The following is a 12,246-nucleotide window of genomic DNA, read 5'->3' as shown; positions in this document are numbered from 1 at the left end:
TGTATTACGTTTTGAGTTTGCATCCCAATATTACATTTTGTACACAGTGCATTCGAAAAGTATTCAGACCCCTTGACTTTTTCCACATTTTGTTACGTTACAGCCTTATTCTAAAATGGATTTAATAAAACATTTTCCTCATCAATCTACACAAAATACTCCATAATGACAAAGCAGAAACTGAATTTTTTGACATTTTTACAAACGTATTACAAAGAAAAAACCTTACCAAGATACCTTATTTACATAAGTATTAAGACCCTTTGCTATGAGATTTGAAATTGAGCTCAGGTGCATCCTGCTTCCATTGATCATCCTTGAGATGTTTCTACAAATTAATTGGAGTCCACCTGTGATAAATTCAATTTATTGGACATGATTGGACAGGCACACACCAGTCTATATAAACAAAAACTAGGCCATGAGGTTGAAGGAATTGTCCGTAGAGCTCCGACACAGGATTGTGTCGAGGCACAGATCTGGGGAAGGGTACCAAAACATTTCTGCAGCTTTGAATGTCCCCAAGAACACAGAGGCCTCCATCATTCTTAAATGGAAGAAGTTTGGAACCACAAAGAAGAATGGGAGAAACTCCCCAAATACAGGTGTGCCAAGCTTGTAGAATCACACCCAATAAGACTCGAGGCTGTAATCGCTGCCAAAGGTGCTTCAACAAAGTACTGAGTAAAGGGTCTGAATGCTTACGTAAATTGTATATTTTTTTAATGAAGTTGCAGAAATGTCTAGAAACCAGTTTTTGCTTTGTCATTATGGGGTATTGTGTGTAGATTGATGAGGAGAAAAAACGATTTAATACATTTTAAAATACGGCTGTAATGTAACAAAATCAAAAAATTCAAGGGGTCTGAATAGTTTCTGAATGGACTGTACATCACAAAAGACTGACATCTAATAAAAGCGTTTTACATAGAAACACCAGATTTTTAATGTTTATTTTTTTAATGCTTATTTATTATGAAGTTATGAAAAAGATGAATAACATTCCACCCATGAGGCCACTAGAGGGTGATTTGGTTAGTTGACTGTAGGAAAGGGGTCTATGTTAACTCAGGTCTGCATTTAGGAGTGATACCCTTGTGTGACTGCCCTGTTGATTACCTCTCCCTGTCTCTTTCTATCTCCCCCTCCCTACTCCCTCTCCCTATCACCTCCTCCCCACTCGCTACTCTCCCTCTCTCTATCTATCTCTCTCTTTCCTTCCCCTCTCCCCCCCCTGGCAGCTGGTGAAGTCAACCCTAGGACAGGTGACTCAGGATGAGAAGATGGCCACCCTGCTGCTACCACCGGGTCCTGACAGCTTGCACCGGTTCACCCGGGAGTCCCTGGCTGCCGTGGAGCAGCGGATCGCTGAGGAGGAGGCCCGGCGTACCAAGCACTACCAAGAGGACCTGGGAGACGTGGAGCTGCCCCGGCCCCGGGCCGACCTGGAGGCCGGCAAACAGCTGCCACGCATCTTCGGCGACATCCCCGCCGGCCTGGTGGGCGTCCCACTGGATGACTTTGACCCGTTCTACTTCAAGAACCAGAGAGTGAGCACTGGGGGGTGATGGTTGGTGGGAGAATGAGAGGGGCTGTGGGGGTGTGTGTTTGTGTGTGAGCGTGAGGTGGTGGGTGTTTCTCTCAAGGGTCCTAATACTTGTGTTCGAATGCCTGTGTTAAATGTGTTTCTAAGAGCATGTCACTTCTTATATCATCACTGACATCGCTTCCTTTGTCTGTTGGACCTCCTTGAAGGATTTCCTCTTTAGTACCATTCCAATTACTGGAACATCTTCCTGTGTTCGTTTATTCATCTGAACCAATTTCCCCTTCTGAAACACATCTCTGATGTACTCACAGTGACCCTCCTTATATAAAGCCTCTGAGATGGTGTGTGTGTGTGTCATCCGTCCTAATGGAAACTGGCTGTGCCCTTTGAGTCAGGTTGAAAGGATTCCCCATACCCATTTTTGGGCCCTGTGACTGGCCCTGTTTGGGCTGCTGATTCAGGATGTGTGTGTGTACGTGCACATGCACTCGTCTGCACGTGTGTGTGTTCTAAGAATGCAAAAGGTATGACTGATTTACAAATAGAAGGATCAGACAGACAGACAGACAGACAGACAGACAGACAGACAGACAGACAGACAGACAGACAGACAGACAGACAGACAGACAGACCGATGATGGTTTACTGTTGCCACCATTATCTGTTTCTCACACAGTCCTTCTTCCTTAATAAGAGTTTTGAAATGGGTTCGTGTCCCCCCCCACTGTGTAGACTGGAGGTTGCCTCATCAAGTCATTCTATACAGTATGCATTACAGTATACCTCCCAGAGTGGCACATTTTTGTTCCAGCCCAGCACCAGCACATCCATACTGAACTACTCAACTTATTGTCAAGCTGCTTGATGAGTTGAATTAGGTGTGTTAGTGCATGGGCTGGAACAAGAATGTGCAACCCTGGGGGTACTGTAGGACTGTAGATGAGAAAAACGTGTATTCCAGGATGTGAATATTAAGCTTTTAAGCTGGTGGATAAATCAAATTGAACTGACAGCTATGGCTGTAGTTGGTGTGGCATCAGTTGGATTTAAGTGATTTGAGTGTGTAGCAATTGAGGAAATAACATTAGATTTGATTTAATCAGTTGCCCAGGGAGTGGAAATTGTACCGGTACAGTATGTGAAAAGGACAGAGGCTAGAGTACTGGTTTTAAGGTGCTCAGTTTTAAAATTGGCCTTTCAAAATTCATCAGTGTGGAGCTTTGGTTGGTTTGCTGGAGGATACAGAGGGAGGCTGAGGTCTGAAGAGCTAGTTCTCCTGGGGGTAGATAGTTCTCCTAGGGATATATAGTTATTCTGGGGATAGATAGTAATTCTGGGGGGTAGCTAGTTCTCCTGAGGATAGATAGTTCTCCTAGGGATAGATAGTTATTCTGGGGATAGATAGTTATTCTGGGGATAGATAGTAATTCTGGGGATAGATAGTTATTCTGGGGATAGATAGTAATTCTGGGGGGTAGCTAGTTCTCCTGGGGATAGATAGTTATTCTGGGGATAGATAGTAATTCTGGGGATATATAATTCTCCTAGGGATATATAGTCATTCTGGGGTGTAGCTAGTTCTCCTGGGGATAGATAGTTATTCTGGGGATAGATAGTAATTCTGGGGATATATAATTCTCCTAGGGATATATAGTCATTCTGGGGTGTAGCTAGTTCTCCTGGGGATAGATAGTTCTCCTGGGGATAGATAGTTATTCTGGGGATATATAGTAATTCTGGGGTGTAGCTAGTTCTCCTGGGGATATATAGTTCTCCTGGGGATAGATAGTTATTCTGGGGATAGATAGTTATTCTGGGGTGTAGCTAGTTCTCCTGGGGATAGACAGTTATTCTGGGGGTAGCTAATTATTCTGGGGATATATAGTTCTCCTGGGGATAGACAGTTATTCTGGGGGGTAGCTAGTTCTCCTGGGGATATATAGTTCTCCGGGGGATATATAGTTCTCCTGGGGATATATAGTTCTCCGGGGGATATATAGTTCTCCTGGGGATATATAGTTCTCCTGGGGATATATAGTTCTCCTGGGGATAGATAGTTCTCCTAGGGATATATAGTTATTATGGGGATAGATAGTTATTCTGGGGATATATAGTAATTCTGGGGATATATAGTAATTCTGGGGGGTAGCTAGTTCTCCTGGGGATATATAGTTCTCCTGGGGATATATAGTTCTCCTGGGGATAGATAGTTATTCTGGGGATAGATAGTTCTCCTGGGGGTAGCTAGTTCCCCTGGGGATATATAGTTCCCCTGGGGATATATAGTTCCCCTGGGGATATATAGTTATTCTGGGGATAGATAGTTATTCTGGGGATATATAATTCTCCTAGGGATATATAGTAATTCTGGGGTGTAGCTAGTTCTCCTGGGGATAGATAGTTCTCCTGGGGATAGATAGTTCTCCTGGGGATAGATAGTTATTCTGGGGATAGATAGTTCTCCTGGGGGTAGCTAGTTATTCTGGGGGTAGCTAGTTATTCTGGGGGTAGCTAGTTATTCTGGGGGTAGCTAGTTCCCCTGGGGATATATAGTTCCCCTGGGGATATATAGTTCCCCTGGGGATATATAGTTCTCCTGGGGATATATAGTTCTCCTGGGGATAGATAGTTATTCTGGGGATAGATAGTTATTCTGGGGATATATAAATCTCCCAGGGATATATAGTAATTCTGGGGTGTAGCTAGTTCTCCTGGGGATAGATAGTTATTATGGGGATAGACAGTTATTCTGGGGGGTAGCTAGTTCTCCTGGGGATATATAGTTCTCCTGGGGATAAATAGTTGTTCTGGGGATAGATAGTTGTTCTCGGGATAGATAGTTCTCCTGGGGATAGATAGTTCTCCTAGGGATAGCTAGTTCTCCTGGGGATAGATGGTACTCCTGGGGATAGATGGTACTCCTGGGGATAGATGGTACTCCTGGGGATAGATGGTACTCCTGGGGATAGATAGTTGTTCTGGGGATAGAGGACATGTCAGCTGGATACAGTTGTGGGTCCTCACCTCACTTTCCTCTCTCTTCCTGAATGTTTCTGCCTCCCCCTCCCTCTCTCTACCCCTCAATCTCTCTCTCCCCATCCCTCCTCCTCTCTCTCTTTCTCTCTCTGACTTTCCCTCAATCTCTCTCTCCCCATCCCTCCTGCACCCATCTCTCTCTCTTTCTTTCTCTCTCTCTCGTTCTCTCTCTGACTCTCCCTCAATCTCTCTCTCCCCATCCCTCCTGCCCCCTCTCTCTATCTCTTTCTCTCTCTCTCTCTGTCTCTCTTTCTCTTTCTCACTCTCTTTCTCCTACCTCTCCTCCAGAGAAATAAGAGCTCCTGCTAATTTCCCAAAGGTTTTGTAGAGGAATGGAACAAATAAACCAAACCAACCTCTCATTGTTTACCTTAACCGACACAGGCCATTTGATAATCCAATAGGTCTATGCAAGCCCACACCGACAGACTATGAGAGAGTGGATAAACCTGCTGGTATTATATGAACTACAGTTTAAGAGATGTTTTCAGATGACTATGAAGGCTTGGGATGTGGACACATCTTGAAATGAGTCTGTTTTGAGGTTTAAATACATTGGACTAGGGTTGCAAAATTCTGGTAAATTTCCCCAGATTCCCAGGTTTTCCACGAATCCCTGTTGTAACATTCCCGGAATCAGGATGGAATAGACAGGAAATGTAGTATTTCTGGAAAAGATGGGCTTTTTGGGAAAGTTATGCAACCCTACATCGGACACACTTTGAGTGTAAAGACATTTTACAGAGCAGAGAGTACCAGCATGGGGGACTTGCAATGTAATCAGTGATTTTGTTTGTGTGTGTGTATGTGTTCGTGTGTGTGTGTGTGTGTGTGTGTGTGTGTGTGTGTGTGTGTGTGTGTGTGCGCGTGCATGTGTGTATGTGTATGTGAGTGGATGTACTGTCAGTGTGTGGTTGTTGCCACTGCAAGTTTATTGTACACGTTTATTGCCATGCCATATTGCCCTTAACCATGATGCATCTCTCTGTCTCTTTCAATCTCCCGCTCTCTCTCTCTCACGTTCTTCCTCTCTCTCTTTGTCTCTCTCGCTTCCTGTTTCTCCACAGACATTTATAGTACTGAACAAAGGGAAGGCCATCTTCCGATTTAGTGCCACGTCTGCACTCTATATTTTTAACCCCTTTCATCCTGTTAGAAGAGCATCAATAAAGGTTTTAGTACACTCATATCCTTTCTGATGGAACGCTCACAGCTCCACCAACACTTGTCTGTTTTAGGGTTTCAAAATGAAAATCAGTGAGCAGAGACTGAACAACATTTGGGAGGGAACCAAAGCCTTAGAATGTACTCTGGTTCAGTTTGTCTAGTTAGATTGTCATGTCATTGTCGTTGTAATCATGTTGACATTGTGTACTAATGGGGGTAAATAGAGACAGGGGAGGGAGCTGATCTGCTCAGAATAGAATCGTTGGTATTGCCTGCTGTCTCTCACTATCAGTGAAGAGAGGAAATGTCAGTCTCACTATTAGTTTGTATTGTACTGTTTTATTACGCAAAATCAATGAATGAGAGGAGTCTACACAGGACTAGACTTGTCCTCTGCCTCATGTGCATTAGACTCATCTTAGAGGTCGTACTCCAAAACAGATTTCATCTCAAGCTGTCACTGACTCATAGACTCAGTGGATGGTTACTGTTAGGCTATGTATAGACTGGATGGTTTCTGTTAGGTTATGTATAGACTGGATGGTTACTGTTAGGCTATGTATAGACTGGATGGTTTCTGTTAGGTTATGTATAGACTGGATGGTTACTGTTAGGCTATATATAGACTGGATGGTTACTGTTAGGTTATATATAGACTGGATGGTTACTGTTAGGCTATGTATAGACTGGATGGTTTCTGTTAGGTTATGTATAGACTGGATGGTACTGTTAGGTTATGTATAGACTGGATGGTTACTGTTAGGTTATGTATAGACTGGATGGTTACTGTTAGGTTATGTATAGACTGGATGGTTACTGTTAGGTTATGTATAGACTGGATGGTTACTGTTAGGTATGTATAGACTGGATGGTTACTGTTAGGCTATATAGACTGGATGGTTACTGTTAGGTTATGTATAGACTGGATGGTTACTGTTAGGCTATATATAGACTGGATGGTTACTGTTAGGTTATGTATAGACTGGATGGTTACTGTTAGGCTATATAGGCTGGATGGTTACTGTTAGGTTATGTATAGACTGGATGGTTACTGTTAGGTTATATATAGACTGGATGGTTACTGTTAGGTTATGTATAGACTGGATGGTTACTGTTAGGCTATATATAGACTGGATGGTTACTGTTAGGTTATGTATAGACTGGATGGTTACTGTTAGGCTATATATAGACTGGATGGTTACTGTTAGGTTATGTATAGACTGGATGGTTACTGTTAGGCTATATAGGCTGGATGGTTACTGTTAGGTTATGTATAGACTGGATGGTTACTGTTAGGCTATATATAGACTGGATGGTTACTGTTAGGTTATGTATAGACTGGATGGTTACTGTTAGGCTATATATAGACTGGATGGTTACTGTTAGGTTATGTATAGACTGGATGGTTACTGTTAGGTTATGTATAGACTGGATGGTTACTGTTAGGTTATGTATAGACTGGATGGTTACTGTTAGGCTATATATAGACTGGATGGTTACTGTTAGGTTATGTATAGACTGGATGGTTACTGTTAGGCTATATATAGACTGGATGGTTACTGTTAGGTTATGTATAGACTGGATGGTTACTGTTAGGCTATATATAGACTGGATGGTTACTGTTAGGTTATGTATAGACTGGATGGTTACTGTTAGGTTATGTATAGACTGGATGGTTACTGTTAGGTTATGTATAGACTGGATGGTTACTGTTAGGTTATGTATAGACTGGATGGTTACTGTTAGGCTATATATAGACTGGATGGTTACTGTTAGGTTATGTATAGACTGGATGGTTACTGTAAACTCAGTCAAGTGTTTTTTTGTTCTATTTTTAACCTTTATTTTTTGGAATCATTCCATTGGTCCATATGGACGTCAAGCCTAAACTCTTTCGTCCCTGCACCACACTCCCCCTAGTCCCCTCTTCCTCCACTGAGCCCTGCTATAAATATCTGGAGCGGTGTTTGCGGGTGTTGAGAAATACTAGGCTACCCGGACACTTTGCTCTTGTCAGCCCGATAAGCGGGTGGAATAGGTCATCTCTAAAGGTGTTGGGTGGGTGGGCGCGGGGGGGTAGGATAGGGTAGGGTGGAGGGGCCAGAGTTAACCCTCTTCTCATACACCCTATGGGCCCCAAGCGAGGGTCTGCCTCCAGTCCACCCACCTGACACCTATGGCGCCAGGCAGGGGCGGCTCTGACACAGAACCAGAGTCTTCCCAAGATGAGATGTCATAGCTCTGCGATGAAATACGAGGGTTGGGATTGAGGATTTAGGACCGTATGACTGCTCTGCCTGATAGCTGTCAAGACGGCAGCATGAGCAATCACATACTAAAATAAGTACCGTACATCAATCACATACACAGAACACGCGTACACACACACACATGATTCTGCGTCGGCTCGTCCTTTTGTGCGTGTGCCTATCTCTCTGGTCATGCCTGTATGTGTGCATGTATGAGCTGAGAGAGTGGTGAAAAGCGTTCCCTTTGAGGCGGCGTCACAGATGCCATGTGTCCTCACGATTGCTGATTACCCAGGGGTCCTTGGGCCAGGGTACATGTTTGATTATTAACTAGGGATCAATGAGGTTGTAGCCAGAACACACTTACTTTAAAGTGGGTACAGCACTACAAAGCTGTGATTGAAGTCATCAAAGCGAGACTATATAATATATCCTGTAGATTAAGCCGTCAGAGACCTAAGTAAGCATTCTATAAAAGGATGAGAATTCATGCAAAAGCTTCTGCCGAGATATGCTTCAACGACTCACAGTAGGCGCATAAAAAAATCATCTGTGTACATTTTTCTAGCGATTTATTAACAAACCCTGTGATTCCAGGCTCTAGCAGCTTTTGGCAGCAGTCTGATTTGCACATAATGCTGAAGTTGACTTTCTCATTAATAGTGTGGGTGCTCTGGAAGACTCTGTAGAGCCAGGGTGCTTATCGTTATGGTGACTAATTTGAGTAAAGTGCTGTCTGTGAGTGTGGGAATTTGAACGAGCCGTCATAGTAATGCTTGCTCAGGCAAAGGGACTTATGACACGGAAGCCATTATTTTGACACCTCAGTTTTGGTAGGGGAGTCATTTGATTGTGTAACTGACCAGGGATTCAAACTCTAGTTGCCTGCTGGTAGCCCTCTGACCTAAAGCCTAAGCACAAGGTTACTCATCGCAAGGGTTTTTCCGAACCACCTGTAAATACAAGCAACAATAAGAAAGCAGAACGTTCTCCCGTACGAATAGCCCAGAGCATTTGGCGTAGCATACAGCAAGCCATTTCCAACTACAAATACAAATGAGGGAATTTATTCTATCGAGAGATGTTTGATAGACGGATATCAACGGATCAACATTGAAGTACAGAGCGATATCAACTGATCAAAACCTTCTAAAATATAGGCCAAATTGAAAATTGGGGACAGGAAATCAACTTTCAAGTCACCTACTCAATTCCCCCTCACTAGCTGTGTTGAAGTTGCATATTTAATCCGTTTTTTGAATAGACAGTTTGGGTTCCACTTGCCACTCTCCACACAGCAAGGCGGATGTTTTAATCTGCCTATGGAGTGAGAAGGGAGGGGCGAGTGGGAGGATAATGCTATTAGCACCATGGTGGCCAAGGCTAACCAACAGCTGAGGTATCATTTTTGCCGTTAATTAGCTTTCGCCCCAGCAAATAGTTCGAATATTTGTTCTGTGCTTGCTCTTTGCCCCTGTGAGTATTTACAAGAGATATACTTACTTTGGACAGATATTTTCAATAGTATGTTTATTATTTCAGATCATTTTGAGTAATTTGGTTTCCTAAACATAGAAAATATTGAAACTATTAAAATGTACACTACACGCCTACAGTACATGCAGAGATGGTTTCTCAGCCTAGGCTTCACATACTGTATAATTCTGTGTCAATGTAGCTTTTGATCACTGAAATAGTATGTAACAACAATGTTGTTACTTGGGGTTATGTTAGTGTTACTAAACAGGGATTTTTTTCTTTCTTCTATTCACTCAGTAGAGTGATATGACAGCAGGCAAACCAAACCTAAATGGGATACTTGGGCATAAATAATCTCTACGAATTAATATTCAGAATAGTACTGTTGCAATTTATGTATATGTTGTTATTGAATCCACCATTTTCCTTAACCACGGGCACGTTATTCAGTCTGTTCATAATGTGCACTATTTTGACCAACTGTTGCTTCATGGCCATGTCGGAACCAGCATATTGGGCCAAGTATGTTGAGTAAGTATGCCTTGTTCACCCATCATCTCTGTCTCTCAGCATTGACGCTAGCTTCTTCTGTGAATTCTCTCTGTGTTCTTCTTGCTGTTCCCTCAACCCTCTTTGACTGTATTGATCCTCTGTGCCCTATGTGTCCTGATGTAACGCTTTGCCAGGTGTTTGTTGCCTTGCCAACCACAATTAGCAAGTAAGTTCACGATTTTAGTGTACCCGGCTAATTTGCTAATTGCACTCTTGCTATGCTACATCGGAATGAACAACCATGGTATGAGTGTCACATACCGTTTATACATTCTCAAATTTTCATTAAAGGGATTCATATTCCAACCAAACACTTTGATAAACAAACAATTGAAAGCAAAATCAATGATGGAATGGGAATTATCATTCAGTTGAATCTTTATCTATCTGTCTATCTGTCTGTCTGTCTGTCTGTCTGTCTGTCTGTCTGTCTGTCTGTCTGTCTGTCTGTCTGTCTGTCTGTCTGTCTGTCTGTCTGTCTGTCTGTCTGTCTGTCTGTCTGTCTGTCTGTCTGTCTGTCTGTCTGTCTGTCTGTCTGTCTGTCTGTCTGTCTGTCTGTCTGTCTGTCTGTCTGTCTGTCTTTCACAGTCTAAGTTCATCTCACACTATGGATTTGCTGTTAGTCAGCGGCATGTGTTGTATGGATAGAGGGGATTTGACCCACAGACATGTAACCAACGTAGTCTAGTCTGCCATGTTGTGATAAGGAACTGCCCTTTCTTTGAAACAGTCTGTCCAAAACCAGAGTACACTCTTAGAAAAAAAGGTGCCATCTAGAACCTCAAAGGATTCTACAGCTGTCCTCATAGGAGAACCCTTTGAAGAACCCTTTTTGGCTCTAGGTAGAACCCTTTTGGTTCCATGTAGAACCCCTTTGACAGAGGGTTCTACATGGAACCCAAAGGGGTACTACCTGGAACCAAAAGTGGTTCTACATGTCCTATGGGGACAGCTGAAGAACCCTTTTGGAACCATTGTTTCTAAGAGTGTAAGCCCTCCAAGTTTACCTTTAATGAAGACAGTCTTTCAGCCAATGGAATCTGCACAGTCAACGCACTACCAATCGGCACGATCTGTAGCATGCAATGACTCCCAGTAAGTCAGTCTACCTTCTTAACCTTACAGTCAGTAACAATGACAAAGACTAAAAGGAATATGGCTGTGCACTTCCTCCGAATGCTGCATCCTCCATCCCAATCTCTGTTGCCTCTGAAGAGTCTCTCTCTCTCTCTCTCTTAATTTATTTTATGTTACAATGAAGTGACACACTGGATTTTAATGCCCATTCTTGTCTTGATGACCTGCTTAACTCATCAAGGAGCACTGCTGTCAAAGAGCTCGCTGTCTGTGACATTCCCTTCTGCTTCTCATTCTTACTGTCCTGTGACTCGGTCTCTTCCTAAAGTTGCTACATGTCTCTCCCTAAAGCTGCTACATGTCTCTGTCTCTCCCTAAAGCTGCTACATGCTTCTGTCTCTCCCTAAAGCTGCTACATGTCTCTGTCTCTCCCTAAAGCTGCTACATGTCTCTGTATCTTCCTAAAGTTACTGCATGTCTCTGTCTCTAACCTAAAGCTGCTACATGTCTCTGTCTCTCCCTAAAGCTGCTACATGTCTCTGTCTCTTCCTAAAGCTGCTACATGTCTCTGTCTCTTCCTAAAGCTGCTACATGTCTCTGTCTCTTCCTAAAGCTGCTACATGTCTCTGTCTCTAACCTAAAGCTGCTACATGTCTCTGTCTCTTCCTAAAGCTGCTACATGTCTCTGTCTCTTCCTAAAGCTGCTACATGTCTCTGTCTCTTCCTAAACCAGCTACATGTCTCTGTCTCTTCCTAAACCAGCTACATGTCTCTGTCTCTAACCTAAAGCTGCTACATGTCTCTGTCTCTTCCTAAAGCTGCTACATGTCTCTGTCTCTAACCTAAAGCTGCTACATGTCTCTGTCTCTTCCTAAAGCTGCTACATGTCTCTGTCTCTCCCTAAAGCTGCTACATGTCTCTGTCTCTTCCTAAAGCTGCTACATGTCTCTGTCTCTCCCTAAAGCTGCTACATGTCTCTGTCTCTTCCTAAAGCTGCTACATGTCTCTGTCTCTTCCTAAAGCTGCTACATGTCTCTGTCTCTTCCTAAAGCTGCTACATGTCTCTGTCTCTTCCTAAAGCTGCTACATGTCTCTGTCTCTTCCGAAAGCTGCTACATGTCTCTGTCTCTTCCTAAA

At 43.1% G+C, this 12,246-nt stretch overlaps 1 protein-coding gene across 1 annotated transcript in view; it reads left to right on the top strand.

Moving 5' to 3' along the window:
• The window catches only part of scn5lab (sodium channel, voltage gated, type V-like, alpha b), a 190,623-nt gene that overhangs the window by 35,135 nt on the left and 143,242 nt on the right, over positions 1–12,246 (top strand). The window contains exons 2-4 of the mRNA XM_082970748.1: positions 1,242–1,550; positions 5,653–5,771; positions 9,922–10,011. Of these exons, the coding sequence (XP_082826874.1) occupies positions 1,284–1,550; positions 5,653–5,771; positions 9,922–10,011 (476 nt within the window). The 5' untranslated portion in view covers positions 1,242–1,283. The remainder of the gene's footprint in view (positions 1–1,241; positions 1,551–5,652; positions 5,772–9,921; positions 10,012–12,246) is intronic.

The sequence above is a fragment of the Salmo salar genome, chromosome 29, assembly GCF_965601325.2.
Source record: "Salmo salar chromosome 29, fSalSal1, whole genome shotgun sequence".
In the NCBI taxonomy this organism is placed as follows: domain Eukaryota; kingdom Metazoa; phylum Chordata; class Actinopteri; order Salmoniformes; family Salmonidae; genus Salmo; species Salmo salar.
This window is presented reverse-complemented; position numbering and strand designations above follow the sequence as displayed.